General features: G+C 29.9%; 1 protein-coding gene across 1 annotated transcript in view; it reads right to left on the reverse strand.

Moving 5' to 3' along the window:
- Positions 1-509: 509 nt before the first annotated feature.
- LOC106683536 (uncharacterized) overlaps positions 510-19,498 on the reverse strand; it is a gene marked incomplete at its 3' end in the record, with an annotated part of 40,422 nt that continues 21,433 nt past the window's right edge. Inside the window, 5 exon segments of the mRNA XM_014425065.3 lie at positions 510-646; positions 3,719-3,864; positions 4,650-4,797; positions 11,965-12,239; positions 16,915-17,518. Of these exon segments, the coding sequence (XP_014280551.3) occupies positions 510-646; positions 3,719-3,864; positions 4,650-4,797; positions 11,965-12,239; positions 16,915-17,518 (1,310 nt within the window).

A 19,498-nucleotide genomic window follows, 5' to 3' on the forward strand; every position in this document is an offset into this window, starting at 1 on the left:
GAAAACCTCAGGGAACTGCCGGCCCACTGGAGGAGCAGAGAAGAAAATGCATGAGAAGAACCCATCTATGACCATCAAATCATCTATCATCCACCAGGTACCCTCAAATCCACACAATAAGAAAAGAAATAGAACCCCAGAATCTAAATTTAACTAAACCTAACTAACCATTGTTATAAAGCGTATACTAAAACCCGCTTCTACCACGGTTATATCCGTTATTTCAATTTATCGATTCACTTATATTTAATATTAATATTATTTGCATACAGTTTTATTTAATATTAGAAACCAGTCTTAAAAATATCAATTCACTGAATAACATGGATTTACCCCAGACTGCAGTAATTAAACACATTTGCAAACGGTGACGTAATGTTTCCAATGACGGTTGTCCAGCACCTTAAGCTACTATGCTCGTTATTTTAAAATGTTAACATTATGATTTGAAGATAAATTAATTTATTCTTATTTTGACAAATATTATACTGGATTTTCATATTACTTACTTTATAAGATCTTCGAATAGCTCTCATTAATATACCATGGTACTTGTTGATGAATTTCATCCTTTTGAGTTCCTTCTCTTCGGGTGGAATTCTTCGTTTGATTAAAGCAGATTCAACCGATTTGTACTTCGATATACCTAAAAAAATTATAAATTTCATTTAAATATAATAAAAAATCTGTAAAACATAATATATTAAAAACTACAAGTGAATTGCGTGGTTTAAATAAATAAAAACAGCTAAATATCTGATCAAAGATCTAACCTAAAAAATTTGTATTACCCCCTTCCTGGTCGTTTCTGACATACGGGGAGAGAGGGGGTTATCTAGAGGTGACGGTGACCAAACTATTTTAATTATGGTAGGGGGGTAAGTTTTTCATTTCGCAGGACCACCACTAAATGAAAAAAGTCCACTCCCTAAGCCGGATTTTAACCGGCGCCGCCAAAGTTTCCAGGTGGCTAAGACCTGCGCCTCAACCACCTGAGCTACGGCTCAGATCTGACCTGATCATCATGGAACTCCTTGACAACTAAAACCCAGTAGTTCCTACCCTTGCTTCTTCTTTCCCTCCTGACAATCCTCCGAGGTGCCTGAAAATAAGATCTCGAGACCTTCTAGTGAAGAATTATTATTAGAGTGCTACCAATGGGTAGTTACTCAACTTACCTTTATCACTCCATTGTGATCTTACATCAAATTTACCAGATATATTTTTATGTAAATACAACTGTAAATAGTCATAAATAAATAAATTTAAAAAAGTGTAAGAAGGAAAGTTATTTATCATGATGAGTTGATAGTTGACCGTGGATTACATATACGAGGGGTGCGGTCAGTAAACATTTATTTACTAGTGCCAACGTTTCGGCCAAAACTGCAGGCTGAACTCGAGGCTAAGAACCAAAACAAGATAACAACCATGAAACAAAACCTTAAATTAGTGAACAATTTTAACATCTAGGTACTTTAATAAGTAGGGTTGGACGAATAGACTAAGTGATATTGAACCGAATGTATTCTTCCAAATATCTTCAACGCTGATAGGCAAACAAGAAGAAAACAAAGCAACAAAGTAACTCCTGTTTAAGTCGGTATGAATAAGAATTTTCTTTATGGATCTGAAAGCTGGAAAATTCTTAAGAAACAAGCAAGCCAACTTATGGCAGTGGAAATTAGATTCTTAAGCAAAGTGGCAAGAAAATCCAAAAGGGACTGGGTAATAAATAGCAGCATCCGAGCCACATTAGGAGTGAAATCTGTTATTGAAGTACCCGAGGAAAAAAATCCGCTGGCTGATTTTTGATTTGCCCGAAAGCGCCCTATTGGGAAGCCAAGGATTACCTATAGACGAGCTTGGAAAGCAACGCGGTTGCACATTGGATCAACTCCGAAGATGGCTATAGGCAGAGAGACATACGAGAAATGGACTGAGTCTATTTCACACCTAGCACTAATAAGGAGATAATGAAAATAGAAGTAAGTCGTGAACGTAAAATTAAGAGGACAAAATTGATTCTAGATAAAGCTGCTAAATGTCAGACTAAATTGTTAAGGTAATATTGTTTGAAACCTTAGTAGGCAAAAAGAGATTATTGCAGGACAAAAAACGAAAATGGGATTCTTTTTCTATTTCTTTTATTTATGGGATTATCTTTTCTTATTTTAATATGTTGACCTCTCTATTTGTGTGTTTTAACGTATTTATTCATTAAATTATTTTATTTGATTAATACTATTTTTTTGTGTGTTTTTTTAAAACTTATTTATCCATTCAAGTGTTTCCTGTAACCGGTTTTTTATTATATTTTCCTTTTAATCTATGTGTTAGTCTTATTCTTGTAAAATGTATCTATTTGTTTGTTCTTGGTAAACTGATCTACTGCAGTGACTATGAATGATGGTCTGATCTCACATTACCGTCTAATATTGAATTTGTTTACCGGGTCACTGAAGAGGATCTAGGAGGGTGAATTCCGGAGAGTGAATTTGTTTATCGGGTGAATTGAAAAATTGTGAAACGGTGAAACTAGAGGAGCAGAATTGAGAAAGAAAAATAGGAATGAATGAAACATTTGTATTTGTTGTACAGACCGAAATGGATTGTAAAAGGAAACTGTTGGGGGGGGGAATTTGTTTATTATATCTTATTATTGTATCTCTTTTTTTTCTGATTATACCATGTATATGTAATTAATATGTGTCCGATTACTGATTGATAAGTATGCTGTGTGAGATAGTAACCTAATGTATTTAGGCAGCATAGATAAATAAAGTATTTCTCTCTCTTCCTAGGATGAAGTGACAATTCCTAAACGACTTAATATTCTTATGAAAAATTACGCCTATAACAGACTTATTTTAGTACGGTTTCCATTCTATTTGGTTTTCTTTTAAATCTATTAAATGTGTCGTTCATCGATCGAGTATTTCAACCAGGAATCATTGCATCAAAGCATACTCATGTTTTAAAATACAATCTTGTTCTTAAAAATATGACTGGATATTCTTGTTAGGAAGTCTGGTAAGTCAATTTCAATAAAAATTTCTGGAGGTCAAAAAACCAATTTGAATGTAATTCATTTTAAATTAACATATTGTTCCGGTGTCCGCGGAAATGAGACCCCCGACCCTGACTTTATACAAATTTAAAAAAAACAAACGAAAATATCGGATACTTAGATACGACACAGTCAACAATTTGAATTTCATAAAGGAAATCATGTCATATCTACATTTCTTGGAAATAAAGAATTGCTTTACACTGCAACAATATGTTGATTTAAAATAAATTACATTCGAATTGGAAGTTTTTTAACCTCAAAAAATTTGTATTAAAAATATGACTTTTCAATAATCCGTGGAGTGAAAAAAAATTAGAAAAAATATGGGGCCAATGAATCAACTTCCATGAAGCGAGTGGATTTGGGATGTCCCCACAATGTTTAGCCTAATTAATACCGTGATATGGAGTCTTATATTAAAAACTATTTATCACGATTAATCACCTGATCTAGTCTTAAAATAAATGAAAAAATCTATATTGAATTACTTTAATCTTTACATGTTTATTACTATGCTATATTCTTGAGTTCCACAAGCTTGAGAGTGAAGTATCTACAGTATTTAATGTAAAGTACATATATTGTGTTCTTAAATACTATTTTTTTTGCAAGTTAAGTATTCGATAAGTTCTTTTTACAACATACCATAATTCTGCGGTTCAATCATTTGAACAACTTTTTTCATATTTTCAATAAATTTATCATCATCGCCAAATGGGAACCATATTGGTGGCAATCCACGTCTTTCAAAAAAGTTAGTTGCGAGAGTTGGATAGCGTCGAAGATTAATCCTGAAAAAATATATATATAGTTCCCAACCCCTCTCTGAAGGGAATTTTCATCAAATATAAATCCTGTGCTTATAATATACTGCTTATTATATTATGATGATTCGTATTTTTGGATAAACTTACAATGACAGGATGATTTTTGCTACATGTCAGACATAAATTAATAACATTAATTAATCAAATAAGCTGTATCAATTTTACTTTTAAGCACATAAATTGATTTTTTTTTAAAGTTAAACTTTAGGTTTAGGTTTTTTATTTGTTTGGGTAGTTAATCAATTAGTTTGTCCCTTCGTTTTTGAGGCTGCAAACCTGCAACATTTAAAACTAATGCGATATGGTGTTCGTGGTTGTTGAAGGCGCGACACGGAAAATAGATTTTATATTTCATATACACACAATTAAATTTATTTTTAAATAACTTAACATTTAAGCTATCAACTAAAAAACAATAAATATACAACTTAATTATTGATAGATAGATTGAAGTATGACAAAAACGTTTACGTAAGAGATTAAGAAGTATTCCAGCATATTATAATCAAAAATAAATTTTTATTTCAAAAGGTAAATTTAGAAAACATATGAATGAATAAAAAATACTAAGCCATCCATTTTATTCAATTTAATAATAAATAAAATAAACACAACATTATCGAATAAATATTAAGAGACTTTTATTCTTAACAATACTATTAAAATTCAAATACTTATTTAAAAAAGGTCTTTCTTTTTATAATTTTATACAAAGTTATTATTTTATTGCAAAACTAGATAAACCCTACCTGAATTTTAGCTGTCTTTTCCATAACCACACGCGTGCCTTCTCATAAGGAGACATCTTCATGAACTTCTCATTTTTTTTGGATGGTTCGAGGTCCCAATCGATTGGTGTGTTGTAACTTCCATATTTAATCGGCACTACAAGGAATGCTGAAAGATAAACGTAATTACAAAATATATTATTGGTTTGAAAAACATTGATAGTTTTAACAATGTCTAAATAACAAAATATTATGCATTATATTAGAGTATTTTGGATATAAAATCGCAAGATACTGAAGAAGGTTAATAGATATTGGAAAAACCCATCGGTTAGTTTTAGAATGAAGATACTTTGAAAAGACTAGTCTATTTGAAATGCAGCGTTATAAATGAGATATGTTCAGCAGTATGCAATATAATATGTATACCAGTATATAAGTGTGTGGTTGAGTATAAACTAGATATACGATTCATCTTAAAATTGCTTGTTATCAATTAAAATAAGGAAATGTGTGGATATTGACTTTGGATTTATTGTAAGCTAAGCCATAGATTACTGCACTATCTTTACCCTATTGATATTTACCTATCCTGTATATTCCTCTTTAGTCATTAACATTGAAGGTATATCGTTACATATTGTCAGCTTAAAGCTCAGTCGTGTATCTGTGGCTGATTAAAAAATCTTAACTATTCTCGAGGTGGGTTATTTTCTTGATTATTCGGTTTGTCCAGAAGGCCTCCACAATGCGTGTTCAGTTAATAAAGGTATAGTACAAGAGCCCAAGAGAAGAAAAAACGCAGTTATCTCACCCCAATTTTTGATTACTTTAATGAAAAATATGTATAATTACTAGTCAAAATTGATGAGCCAAGCATAGGTAGGTGAATAAAAAACGGCGGCTGGTTCAATGTGATAAAAAAAAACTAATTTTTCATTCGGAGCTCTATATCTTAAAAAGTAGGAACAACACAAGAAAACCTAAGAGAACGCCATTTAAAGAAGATTAAATTTACTAAAATATGAATCCTAATAGAGTTATTTACGTTAAGTAGTTTTCGAGATCTAGCTTTATAAAAAGCAACATTTCATAAAAATGTTGTATGGGACGTACAAAAGATCAGTAGTTAGTGAATTTATTTTTAAAAATTAATATCTCGAAAACCATTTGACGTACAGATGTCTATTAGCACTCAAATTAAAGTTAGTTTAATGAGCTATAAAGTAGTTTATCTTGGTAGGAGTAATAGTTTACATGAAATTTGCTAAAATAAATTGATTTATAGTTGTTCGGACAAATGTTCATTTGCCAAATTTATATTCATATGTGAATATCATAAAAACTACTACCCCTACGAAGATAAGTGTCATAAACTACTTTATAGTAAGTTAAATTTCCTTTATTTTGAGTGTTGGCAGACATATGTGCATCTTATGGATCTAGAGATATATTTTTTCAAAAATCCAACATTTTATACGAACAACTAGAAATTAACATTTTGTGAGTTTATTTTGTCAAATATCATAAAAACTACTACTCCTACAAAGATAAACGAGAATAACTATTTTGTAGTAAATTTAACTAGCTTTAAGTGGAGCGCTGGCAGACATCAGTACGCCATTGGACGTTTGTGAAATAATGTTTTTCATAAATCAAATTTATTGTCCGAACAACTATAAATCATCGAAGGTAAAGGTTATAAACTTCTTTATAGTCCATTAAACTAGGTTTAATTTGAGTGCTAATAGACATCTGTACGTCACATAGTTCCTGAGATATAGATTTCTCAAAATAAATTAACTAACTTTATTCAGTTTATTATTAACTTCAGTATATTTTTAAGAAATTTTGCTTTTTAAAAAGCTATATCTCGAGAACTATTGGACGCAAATAGCTCTTTTAGGGCTAATATTTCAGCAAATTTACTCTTCTTTAAATAATGTTTTCTTAGATTTTCTAGTATTTTTTGGTTGTTTTTAAGATATACAGCTCCGAAAAACTAATGTTTTTTTTAAGTTTTGAAACAGCCGCCATTTTTTAATCCCCCTACCTATACTTGACAGACTCATGAATTTTGACTAGTAATTATACATAGTTTTATTGAAGTAATCAAAAATAGGGGTGAGATAACTGCCTTATTTTCTTCCCGGCTTTTGTACTATAAGGTAGTTTATCTCGGAGGATGGTAACCTCGTCCTGCTGGGTACTCTTCCGAAAATCACGAGGGAGGAATGCAGACCTATAGAGTCATGTATATATAATCATGTAAGGGATAACAGGTAGAGGAGAGAGAGGTAACCACAGAGAAGAAAGAATTCTCATGTAAGCAAAAAAATACTGGTTGGAGAGAATACCTTGAACTTTTTCGTTGAAATAATTATTCCGTTAAGTCTAAAAAGGTCGGTGAGAGGCACCTCCTGCGAGTACACATTTATTTGTTGTTTAATTTATTCTCTTTTACCAACTCTCTTTATTCTTCTGAAGTATTTACAATTTTGATGTTATTATTATTATTTACATATTAACAAGTGAATTGATAGAATAATTGTATAGGATAAACATGAGTAGCGCTCTTGGGTGTCGCAGCTTGAACCTCCTCGTCTCGGTGGGAAGTTCGATCTTGGATAGATAGCGCCGCTACACTATAATATTCAATGACCAGTTAAGCATTATAAGCCATCTTAAGTCACATACTAAAGTCTCAATCGTCAATTTTTAATCCTAAAGGGTTCCTAGCTTCTATTTCCCATTTCTTTTTTACATTACATACAAGTATATGAAATGACTAAACAACCTATTCCATTATTATCATCAATAATTATTACTATCTACCATCTCCCGCTATTCCATATTATCTCTTAAAATCTAGGTTTGGCCGAGCAGTGGCATGCTTCCCCTTATTTTCCATTTAACTCCATTTCTTTGTTTTTCAAAAAAAAGTTCAAACTATAAACTAGGATCGAAAGAAAGTATTTTTTAAATTCATAATTTGTTACTTATTTCACATGAGCGCTAAGATCTAGGATTTTGTATTAGTTGTGAATTATTTATTGACATATATTTATGTATGTGATTTACGCAAAACACGATTTTAAACAAATTAGTTTGTTTTTTATCCTAACGGTGAGACATCATTAATTTGTAAGTCGATTCTTCTTCTTAGATTCCTGTTGAGTTTGGATCAGGGACTATGTCGGGTTATCGTTGTCACGGCAACTTTTCAATAAAAGCAAGAACAATGATGTAATAACCCAGGCTTGTTACTAACTTATAAACGTGATTTCAATTTTGAATATTTTTTTCATTTCTGACCTATGCTGTCCGAACACCATTGTGTGACTTGGTAATTTGGAAGTAGTGAAACATAAAGTCATTTCCATTGAAAACAAAGATTCAAAATTGTCCACGATCTCAATACTTCCCCTTCTGTATATTTTATATCTAGGGTGTTTTAGGGTTGAATGTCTAAGCTTTAAATATAAATTCAGGACCTCAAAAAAGAAAACAATTTCTTTGGAGGTTTTTCTGTTAACGCTTTGTTTAGGAGATATTCACGTCTAATGAATTTGTATGAAATGTATAGAAACAACGTGTTAATTACACTAATACTTATTTTTTTCGTAATATTGAGGACTATTAGTGATATTACAGGAGTTAAAAAGTACTAAAGTACAAGTTACTATTGTACAAGTCAGTGTAATTGTATTAATCTAAATCGACAAGACTAATAGTATTATACCATATATATATAAGAAGATGGTCAGGGTTGCGGTCAAAAGTGAAACAAAAATAGTTTACAACTATTTATTTTCCGACGTTTCGCCCCACTTTGCAGGGCTTCATCAGGGCTAAAAAGATACAAAATGATACAATGATAAGAATAAAAATACAATTATAAGAATAAAAACAAGTAACAATGCCAAGAGTAAAAATTTCTTTTCAAAAATACGTAAAATATAAAGCTAAAAAAGTACAGGAGATGCACATAAAACAAAAACAATACGGGGAAAGAAAAAAGAAAAAAAATATATAGAGATAAAATAAACGTCATGAAAGAATAATAAAAATAAAAATAAATAAATAAATAATAATAATGATATAAAATGATAATAAATGAGCAAAGAGCAAGTCAGGACAACATACCTGTTCAAAGGAATCGGTTGAATAGAAAGAAACAATGAAGCGGAAGCGTGGAGGAGTGGGGAGGAGGTAGCCAGCAAACTGTTTAACGGTTTTATTCCGATTTCAAATACGTCGCGTATACAGGAAGTAGTGATAAAGATTTGACGAAAAATGAAAAATGATAAGAGAAAAATACAGAATGATACAGTACATGAGGTATTACATGATAATAATAATAACTATAATAACTAAGTAAAATTAGAATGACAAATACCGTTACTAATAATAGGAGATTATACTGAAGAAAATAAAACAATATAGGATATAATAACAATAATTGTAAAAGAAGTAACTAACAAAAAATAAATAAAGAGTAGTTTAAAAAAATAATATACGTAAATATTTTATGTATTTTTATAAAGAAATTTTTACTCTTACCATTGTTACTTGTTTTTATTCTTATCATTGTATCATTTTGTATCTTTTTAGCCCTGATGAAGTCCTGCAAAGTGGGGCGAAACGTCGGAAAATAAATAGTTGTAAACTAATTTTGTTTCACTTTTGACCGCAACCCTGACCATCTTCTTATATATATAATACTATTAGTCTTGTCGATTTAGCTTAATACAATTACACTGACTTGTACAATAGTAACTTGTACATTAGTACTTTTTAACTCCTGTAATATCACTAATAGTTCTCCCTATTACGAAAACATAAGTATTAGTGTAATTAACACGTTGTTTCTAGACTTTTGAACCAATACTATTAGCTTTCATTATGAAACAGGGCCCCGTGGTGGTAGAAAGATGCGAAGCCTATATTAATGTTCAAAGTACTCGCTTAGAACAACATTTATTATGAATGTAATTAATAAAGTAGTTGGAACACATATTGATTTATTCCTTATAACCTAAATAATCCATTACACTTAAAATCTTTAGATCTTTGATATGTTATGATCTTTTATGTCGCCTGAACGAAAATTTCACGAACATTCCTTTATAGGGATTTTTTTTCTTGTTTTGGAGGTCCTTAATTCATATAATCAGTTCAGCACTTAATAAAAGTAAAAATACTTTTACATGATCTTTACATTTTCTTGAGACTGGTTTATTAATTATTTATTGTTTAAATAAAATTATTTTTATCAAATTTTAGTTTCAAAACAATTTATATTTCTTTATAAATATAAACGTTGGACGACGTTTCGGCCAATTCGGCCATCCTCAAGGACAATCCTAATACAATTTTAGAACCACAGCAATTTTTATAAACCTTATGCAGGCTATTCTGCACAGGTCATTAATCTCAATCCACAATTACCCTAATTTTTTAATTCTTCATACTAAATTAAAAATTAAAACTATTTAATCAAAATTAATTTTCACCATTATAATTTATCACAACAATCAAAGTAATAAAATCTATTAAAGTGATTGTTGTGATAAATTATAATGGTGAAAATTAATTTTGATTAAATAGTTTTAATTTTTAATTTAGTATGAAGAATTAAAAAATTAGGGTAATTGTGGACTAAGATTAATGACCTGGGCAAAATAGCCAGCATTGAGTTTATTAAAATTGATGTAGTTCTAAAATTGTATCAAGATTGTCCTTGAGGATGGCCGAATTGGCCGAAACGTCGTCCGACGTTTATATTTATAAAGAAATATAAATTGTTTTTCAATACTAAAATTCGATAAACTTTATTTTATTTCAACCAAAAAAAATTATGTTAAGACAGTGTTTGAGGAAAATCTATATTATTCTGAATTCTATTCTATTCTACTGTTTTCAGTTTTTTTAAAAAGTATTTCATTGGACATTTATTTTTAAAGTTAAAAGGATTTAGTGAATGACATAAATTCTTCCTTATTAAAAAACAATAGTTTATTTAATATCATCAGCAACGTTTCGGGAGATTTCCCCCATCTTCAGGCTGCTAAAAAACAAATTCAACCAAACCATAAACATGTGCTTACAACAACACTCATATATCATATACACTCATAGAACTATTTATAAATTATTTACCTGTTAACAAAAACCTATATATTACATATAATTTTCTCCTATTTGTTATTCTTGCTAATACATTATAATATTAATGTCATTTAATGAGTAAAATTTGCTAATAATGGTCATATATTTTAGGAGAATAATTACCTTTCTGAAGGTTATCTTCCAGTCTGGTAACAACCATATAAACTATAAAATAATTTTAATTTTCTCCTACCTCTATTATCACAAAGATGAACAATAAAATCTAAAATTAACAATTTTTCAAAAACCATTTCTATTCTATTTATTATATAACATTATTTACTTTTATAATTATAAACATTTTGGCTAAATTAATTCTATATTATATACAAAAACCACATTAAAATTAAAACGCTAATTTATTTATAATATCAATATAATGTGTGCCTAAAGTTTTTGTATCTGTTTTATAATTTATTGCTTTGTCTATGTTTTTTGTAATATGTAATGATTCAATTATTTTTCTATTCCTACTGTTCTTGACTATATCTAAAATTTCTGGATTATTAAAATCAAATTGATGTTTGTATTTAATGCTATGTTGTGCCAATGCTGTAGTTTTGATATTTTTTATATTTTTACAATTGGTCTTATGTTGATCAATTCTTGTTTTTAATTTTTTAGATGTTTCACCTATATATAAACCATTACAATTCTGGCAATTTACTTTATAAACAACATTTAATTTATCTTTAAAGTCTACTTTGTCTTTCATATTATCCAGATAACTACCCAATTTATTATTATTATATAATCCGAAATTCAAATTATGTTCATATTCTATAAATTTCTTTTTGATTTTATCTGTTAATCCTGGAATATAGTTTAATTTAAAGTAATGACAACATTTTCTTTTTCCATTCTATTCTGTAAGCTATCATTATTTGTTTTATTATTTTGTTCATTCACTAAATCCTTTTAATTCCATAAGACTCTTCCAGTATAAAGGATTATTAAATTATTTTTAAAGGTATTAAATACAATGGTTTATCCCAATTTTCTGAAGCTTATTAAATCATTCTCACTTTTTGAGAGATAGTACATAGTATTTTCAGGTGCAAATATAATTTTGAAAAAAGAGTACTTCGCCCTTAAATATTCTTCAGTATTGCATTGTACACTTTGTAATGCACTATGTATTGTAAATAAAAAAAAATTAGCTTACTTGGGAAAAGGGGCTTGTTAAGTTTGAATGATGAGACACATGTGCAGCGAACTCCAATACAGTGGCAATCAAATGGAGCGTTGCACATTGTTAAGTTTATATTGGACGTATTGCTGCTTACTTTTCGTGTCCTATGACTACTCAATTTGCATTGACAGTATAATAGAGGGTCACTGTAGAGTACGGCAGCTTCGCGAGCATTTCGAGGGTAACCCTCCAGAATATATCCTGTTTGGCCATTATAAGTGATTTCGTGCATTATTTCATTTACCAATCTGAAAAAAATATATATATATATAACATAGAGAAAATAATTGAGATGCTACATTCAGGTGATTTATTTTTCAAATTTGTGTTATTGTTATTATTATCTAACAATTATTATAAAAGGGCCATATACCTAAGTATGTGTATATGTATATAACGCACATTTTTTGTTATTTCAGCTTGACTGAATTCACTATGTTATTTTTTTCTCCTTTCCTGTTTACATAAAGGAACCCTAAGACGTAGGCTGAAACTTCGACACAAGAATAATGATAACAATTTATATAATAATGGGGCATATAAAAAAAAAAATGACCGTTTCTTAGCCAAATATTTTATTATTTCTTTGATATTTTTATTTTATTATTTTTTTTTTTAATAAGTTATTTATTGTTATTTACAATTGTATACATATATACACATCAAGTAAATTTGCTGTAAGTGATATTATGACATGATACAAACATGTGGAGAATCTACCCATTGATAGAACTCCAAAAACATTTTTAAAGGAGAAAATATCGAGGCCATCTTCTTTTCAGACGCCTAGGAGGATTATTAGGTAGTGAAGGAGAAGCCTGGTTAGAAACAAGTGGATTTAGGTGGTTGGAAAGTTTATTATGGAAGGATTGGCATCTGGTCCTGGCCAAATCGGCAACAGGGGACATTGAGGTCCTGATGGATGATTTGATTTGTGACAAAGTAAGGAGCATTAAGGATTTTACGAAGGATTTTGGACATTAAGGATTGGGTTCGAGAGGAATTAGATGGTTTAGTGGAGCCCCATAGCTCAACTCCGTATGTCCAGATATGCCTTATAATAGTCATGTAGATCAGTCTTTTGTAATGAATTGGAAGTTTGGACCGTTTGTCTAGTAAATGTTGTAATAGTCGGAATCGACGAGCAGTTTCCTGTCGTTTCAGTCTTGTATGAGGATTCCATGTCAGTCGTTTGTCCAGATTCATTTCTTTGATATAAAATACAAATAATTTTCAAAGTACAGTCCATTGTTATCTACCGTCAATACCCATTTGCTGGCCACTAGATCGATACCACGCTGATACCATTCTTTGGGATGGTTGTTAAAAAACTCTGGGACCGCAATTTCGCCTTCCACAAAATTATTAATTTTTTTTACTTTGAACGAAATGGGCCATTTATCAAAAACGTAGTAGTTTTCTTTGTTTCGATGGGAAGTGATTGCTGATTTCTGATGAGTAAGTTCGTGAGGTACCAGTCTACTCTTCTTTTTCACGTTCTCCATGAAGAGTTGATGGTAACAGTATCTTTCGACACACCACACTCCCTGGCAAGTTCGCGAGTACTTGTGGATGGAGCTGACTCAACAGCTTCCTGCAGAACCTCATCAATATCCACAAGTGGTCGCGCAGTGCCCTGGTCAAGAACACCTTCCCCTTTATAATATATAATTTCACGAGTTGCTTCAGCGGCTGTGAATTTTTTCCCCCAATAATGCCTAAAAATTAAAAGAATTCCGTAGGATACTGTCATATTTCTTCTTTGAAACGAATAATTAAACTGAGGCTTGTTTTGAAGAAGTCGAATGGAATGAAACAAGCTTAGAGAATGCTCTAAAGGGATTATTAAGTATTGGTAAGTATTAAGTAGGATTTAAATATTTACAGTCTCCTGAAATCTTAAATTTGATTTTTTTTTTTTTATATATATATATATATATACATCCCATTATTTTATTCTGGATCGCACTCACAAAATCGTCTTGTGGTACTATCATTGTATCAAAGCCACATACCATATTATTGCAGATTTATTCTAATTACCTCTGATGTTAACGACAGTATTCTAGAATTAGGCCTCTCATATCATATGGTACGATATGATTAATGATTTTTTTTTTATTGATATAGTTTTATGAAAGACCTATCTGGGAGTGTTGAAGCGGATAATATCATTTATTGGTTTTTAAAATGTTTATTTTTTTTGGGGGGGGGAGTGATGAACACGAATCTGAAGTCTAAAGAATGTAAAAACACTAAAAATCATTATTTCGGTTTTTGACTTCGAAGCTTTTAAGGCAACTTAATCTTATATTAAATAAAAGAAAAGAAAATTTTCTACAATTCTTGCTCTTATCATTTTTGTTTGTAATGTATGGTTTTCCCTTAATGGGGGCTTTTAAAGCATTTTAAAGTCAATTGAAAATTTTTTCTTTTCCATTTCAAATTTAATCCAATCGAGCTTGAGTAATTTAATGAAAATTAATCTTTTATAACTATTTTGAATTCAATAATGACCTTTAAAATAATTTAGTATATTCATCCGACATCTATTTTTTTTTTAGATAATGTATGTTAAGTAATAATTTAGACTAGATATAAAATGGATGAAAAATAAAATTATAGTTTATTTATTTTTAAATGCTTTTATTATAATTGAATTTTTATTTATTTATTTTTTTTTTATGGATGACGTGTGGATTTAAAACTTAAATCATCGTTCATTGAATATTCCCAGTTGCAATATTTTATATAAATTAATTCTGGTGAAAATTATTTGTTTTATCGGAAAATATTAAAAACAATTTGTTATACATCATTTTAGATTGTTAAGTATACTGTAATATTTATGTTATTAATAATATTCTAAGCTTTATCTGATATTCCATATGGTACGAACGTTTTTAGTGCAAATAGGATCGTATTCCAAGAAGTTGTATAGAAGGAAGATGATATTTATTTAATTTATTGATGACGTTTTTCGGACTGCATTATCCATTAACAAAATATTTATCTAAAATCCACACATCAATTATTTTATATTTTAATTATGATCCCTTAATATTATGTAGGTCTGCACCTAATGGATTGTCTACAATAGACCTCTCAGGACGCGAGTTATAAGTCAAAACACTTTGATTTTTTGTGGTTCTTTGATAATTTTTCATATCTCTCATAATCATAAAACAATTTAGTTTGAAAACTTATAAATTCGTGTTTAGCGTAAAATAAAAATATAATTTAAGCCATTAATAGAAATTCATCACAACTTTTTACCTCAATAAATTAATGTACAACATTTTATCGAATGCGCGTTTGAATTTGACCTAAGGAGCGACAACCACACACTACAAAAAATATATGATATTATACAATCAATATATAATAAGAAAATGAATTTTAGGTAATTTCCCCAATTTATTTTACTATTGGATTATCTTTTTCGTAAAAAGCTTATTTTAAAAGTTAAAAGCGAAATTCTTATGATTTACAGTGATGTTTTTACGACTTCACAATGTTGTAACAATTGAGAGTATTAGAGACCCAAAAAGCGCAGGACAGCTCATATTGAACAACTTAAAGTCCTACTAACCGAAACACCTGCGCAAGAGTAATCCGGAGTGTCCTCATCTCAACTTATCTGTTGTGTTATGTTTTATTAAGTGGTGATTTATTTTTTGTTTAATTTATCTTCGATTATGGCGATGTACTGAATAAATTATGCTGCATTTTTTTTAATTGTATAAAGTCATGATTTTATTTTTGTTTTGCTTTACTTTTTGTCTGTAATTGAGTTTATGAGGATTGTCAATCCTTTGTTTTGTTTATAGTGTATACTTTATTTTAAATAGTTATTATTGTTGTATTTTATATTATTTTATTGTATAGTGTAAGTTTACGAGGATTGTTCGTAAACTGGAAAGGGGGGGGGGGAGTTATGGCCATAGTCAGCTGTTATTTCAATGTCAGGCGATCGAGTAGATCAGCTGATCGAAGATGTATATAAAGAGGTACGGAACACAATAAAAGGGAGTCTTTGAGTAACAAGCGAGTTGGTCATTTCTATCTCCCTTTTCTCTTTTTCAGTCTTTAAGCTCACAAACGTTTAACTTATTTATTTACTTATTTAACGTTTATACATATATATGTATATATATTTGGGTTTAGCACCCCTAAAACGTGCAGTAAGCAACTAAAAATAATGGCACCAGAACAAATCGCTTCAAACAATTATTTGTTCGTTCTGTCTAACATATATTTTTAAATTCCCAATTTTAATGGGTCATATCAAAAAAAGCTTCTTATATTGTATTGCAGACAATTGAATTTCTGTTTCAATATATTATATCCGAATAAAGGTATTATGGCCACGCTTCTTCTGGTTTCTGGCATGATATAATTACACAATAGAAAAAAAAATTCTCATACTTTTATAAAAAATTCTGAATTAGCAATAAAATAGATTATATAACTTTACAATCTAATGTCACGAGCGTATCAGATATAGAAATTAATCGAATGATCTAATAAATGTTATTATATCATTGCAATGCTATAATACTATTATATTTCACTATTGCTGTATTATTTATAATCTTTATATTATTACCCATTACATTATTATGTTACTCATTATTATAAAATTGTTACGTTGTTCAGAGTTGATTAGTTGATCAAAAATTTGAGAATGACTTGTGGATAATAAATTTTGCCCATTATTAACGTTACTTAATTACATTGGTGCACTGTTCCGAACTAAACAATTCTCTGTAACTAAATGTTATTTACGGAATTATATTATTTTATCAGTTATTATTTTTTTTTTCTTTAATAGTTTTATCTAGTAAGGGATATAGTTGTTCATTTCCTGCAAAATTATTCTTGTATATGGCTTAAAATAATTTAAATAAAGAGAATACTTACACTGCTAAAGTATAGCCTTTCATCTTTCCTTTGTTGCTTAATGCTCTTTTTATTTCGAAAAGTTTTGTCAAGTGATACAATTTCGAAGGGTACTTTCGTTCAGGATATTCGAGTTTCATTTCATTTTCCTTTATTAACTGATTCAACAAAGACATTTTACGATTCCTTATCTTCTTTTTATGTCGTAATATTTTTTTTTTCTTTTCTAGTATTTTATACTTTTTTATTTTTTTTACCAGTCGTAGGATTTTAAATCGTTCGTGTCGTTGTTTACGGGTTTCATGCTTGTTTATGGTTGTTATAATCTTTAACTGTTTTCTTGTGATTCCAATATTCTTCGATGTCCTTTTTTTCCTACGTTTATGATGTTGTTTTTTGTTGTTAACGGGGTCATTTTTATTTCTTTTGAGATGTGTTTCTTCTTTTTGTTGATGTTTTTGTTGATTTTTTTGTCGACGAGTATCTGCTTTCTTTTTTCTAAGTTTTCTAAGTTTTTTAAGTTTTTTAGCTTTAAATCGTTTTGCTAATCTTTTATCCCTTTGACGTATCCAGTCCGTTACTCTGTGACGATTACGAGTTTTTTTTTTAATTCTTCTTTTCGTTTCTAAAAAAAAAATAATTACAGAAAACAAATACTTTACGATCTTGGCTACAAACTAAAATCTATTTTCGAAGTGAATACAAATCAAACTATCATTGCTTAATTTCATCTCTAAGTAAATAATTTACTTCAAACCTTTCAAACATGTTCTTCATTTCAAGTCCGGAACTCGAGGTATGGGCTAGCAATATTTGATTTTTAGTTAAGTGAAAAATATTGTAATAATAAAAGTAAAAGATCTAATAATTGGTGAAGTTGAGGAAGATTTCCTTACTTATTTTAATTAGACGTTAGCAATTGTGGGAGCCTTGATACATGCCACAGTATCAGTGACCAGGAGCACACAGTATAGTATTCCGCGGGATTTTTGTAAAGAGAAAGTGCTACTTTGTGGAATCTCTTTATAACATGCTAAATAGTGGTTTAGTATCGGGTGTTAACGCCATAATATCTTTATATCTTGTAAATAATATTTAGTTAGTATTAGTGTTTAATTTAATAACGTTTATTTTTATTTATATTAATTTAATTGGATTTAGTTATTTGAAAAGAAAAAAATGTAATTATATTTGTGTGTTATAATGAGTAATAGAGACGGTTGCTAAGGCGTCACTTAGCAACGGACCGACCATCTTAGTTTTTTTTATAGCAGATCCGTCTAATTAGTGGCCATGATAGCGTCTAAGCAGCCCTGTCTGCCCCATTTTTTGAGTGTTTTAGTCGTCATTACAGTTCGGAACCAGACCACTTCTGTGTTTCGATTTTAATATGAGTTCCGGATAATTAGTGGCTATGAACGTGTGTAACCAGCCCTGTCTTCGTTTATTTTGTCGGCTCGCCTGTTGGATATTTGGACCACAGATGAGCCACTACACCAACTTTGGACCATTGCAGCGGTTTATTTAGGTACAAGAGCTGCGACCTACACATCTCGGCAGCACTCATCCTCTTACCTATCGGACTGGAGCAACCCTACGTCGACTAGTATTTATTGTATATATCTATTTGTTTTTTTTTTTGTTTTTTTTTAATTTTTTGTAAATTAGTTGCTTTTCGTTTTCATAATTTATCTAACTATTTTATTTTTATCTGAAAGGCCTTTTTTCAAGTAAAACAAGTATTCAATGTTAGTTACCTTTTGTTTATTTTAGTTTTAGTTTTCAAATGTTTAAATTGGCCAAATAAATGTTTAATCCGAACCAGTTTGTCGTTTGTTCTTTTCAAAGCCTTCCGACAAAAGACAGTCGATTTGAGGTGGCTTTAACATCAGGTGTTTACGTTCTGTTTGCGGGATTTGGTTTATATGATGTTGTAAATCAAGATGGTCGTCACATATAAGATTTACTTATTACATTAGGAATAACTCCTTGCAGAGTGGTCTTCCTGTTTTTTTGTTGATACGAAGGTCAAATTCAGTCCTAATAAATTTCATCCATATCTTCTACTGCTTATGTCCATTGCCGATTTAAAACATATGCCTAAGAACGACCTGAATTCCTTGGGTTTCTATGTTTTTGTTATGTATGGGGTTTGGGTTGGTGTAACTATGTGAAATATCTTTAAAATATGCTATATAATGGTGCAGTACCAAGTATTAACCTTAAATTGCGCTGTTTCGTTTTAGTTTAGAGCTCCGTGAGCCGCCCGAACAGCTTTAAGAATTATCCTCAAAAACTGCAGTACTAATAGGCAAGCAAAATAGGGTGCAAAAGTTATAAAAACATGAAGTTAGCCGCCCTTATCTTTGAATGTTATTTTTCGAGTCTTAAACGACAAAAAATATTTCCCAAAATAGGTGAGAACTCCAGCTATTGGAACTCGAAGAGTTTTTAAATTTCAACGATTCTCAGTTTGAAAATACTCATTAAAACATTTCTACTGTTTATCGGAGGTTCTCTTAGCCTTCCATGAAATGAAATAGCCCTTTATTTATGCAATAAATTAAAATCATACAAAATACAATATAAACATTTAAAGAAGATA

The sequence above is a fragment of the Halyomorpha halys genome, unplaced genomic scaffold (assembly GCF_000696795.3).
Source record: "Halyomorpha halys isolate HHAL.00 unplaced genomic scaffold, Hhal_1.1 Scaffold27.1, whole genome shotgun sequence".
In the NCBI taxonomy this organism is placed as follows: domain Eukaryota; kingdom Metazoa; phylum Arthropoda; class Insecta; order Hemiptera; family Pentatomidae; genus Halyomorpha; species Halyomorpha halys.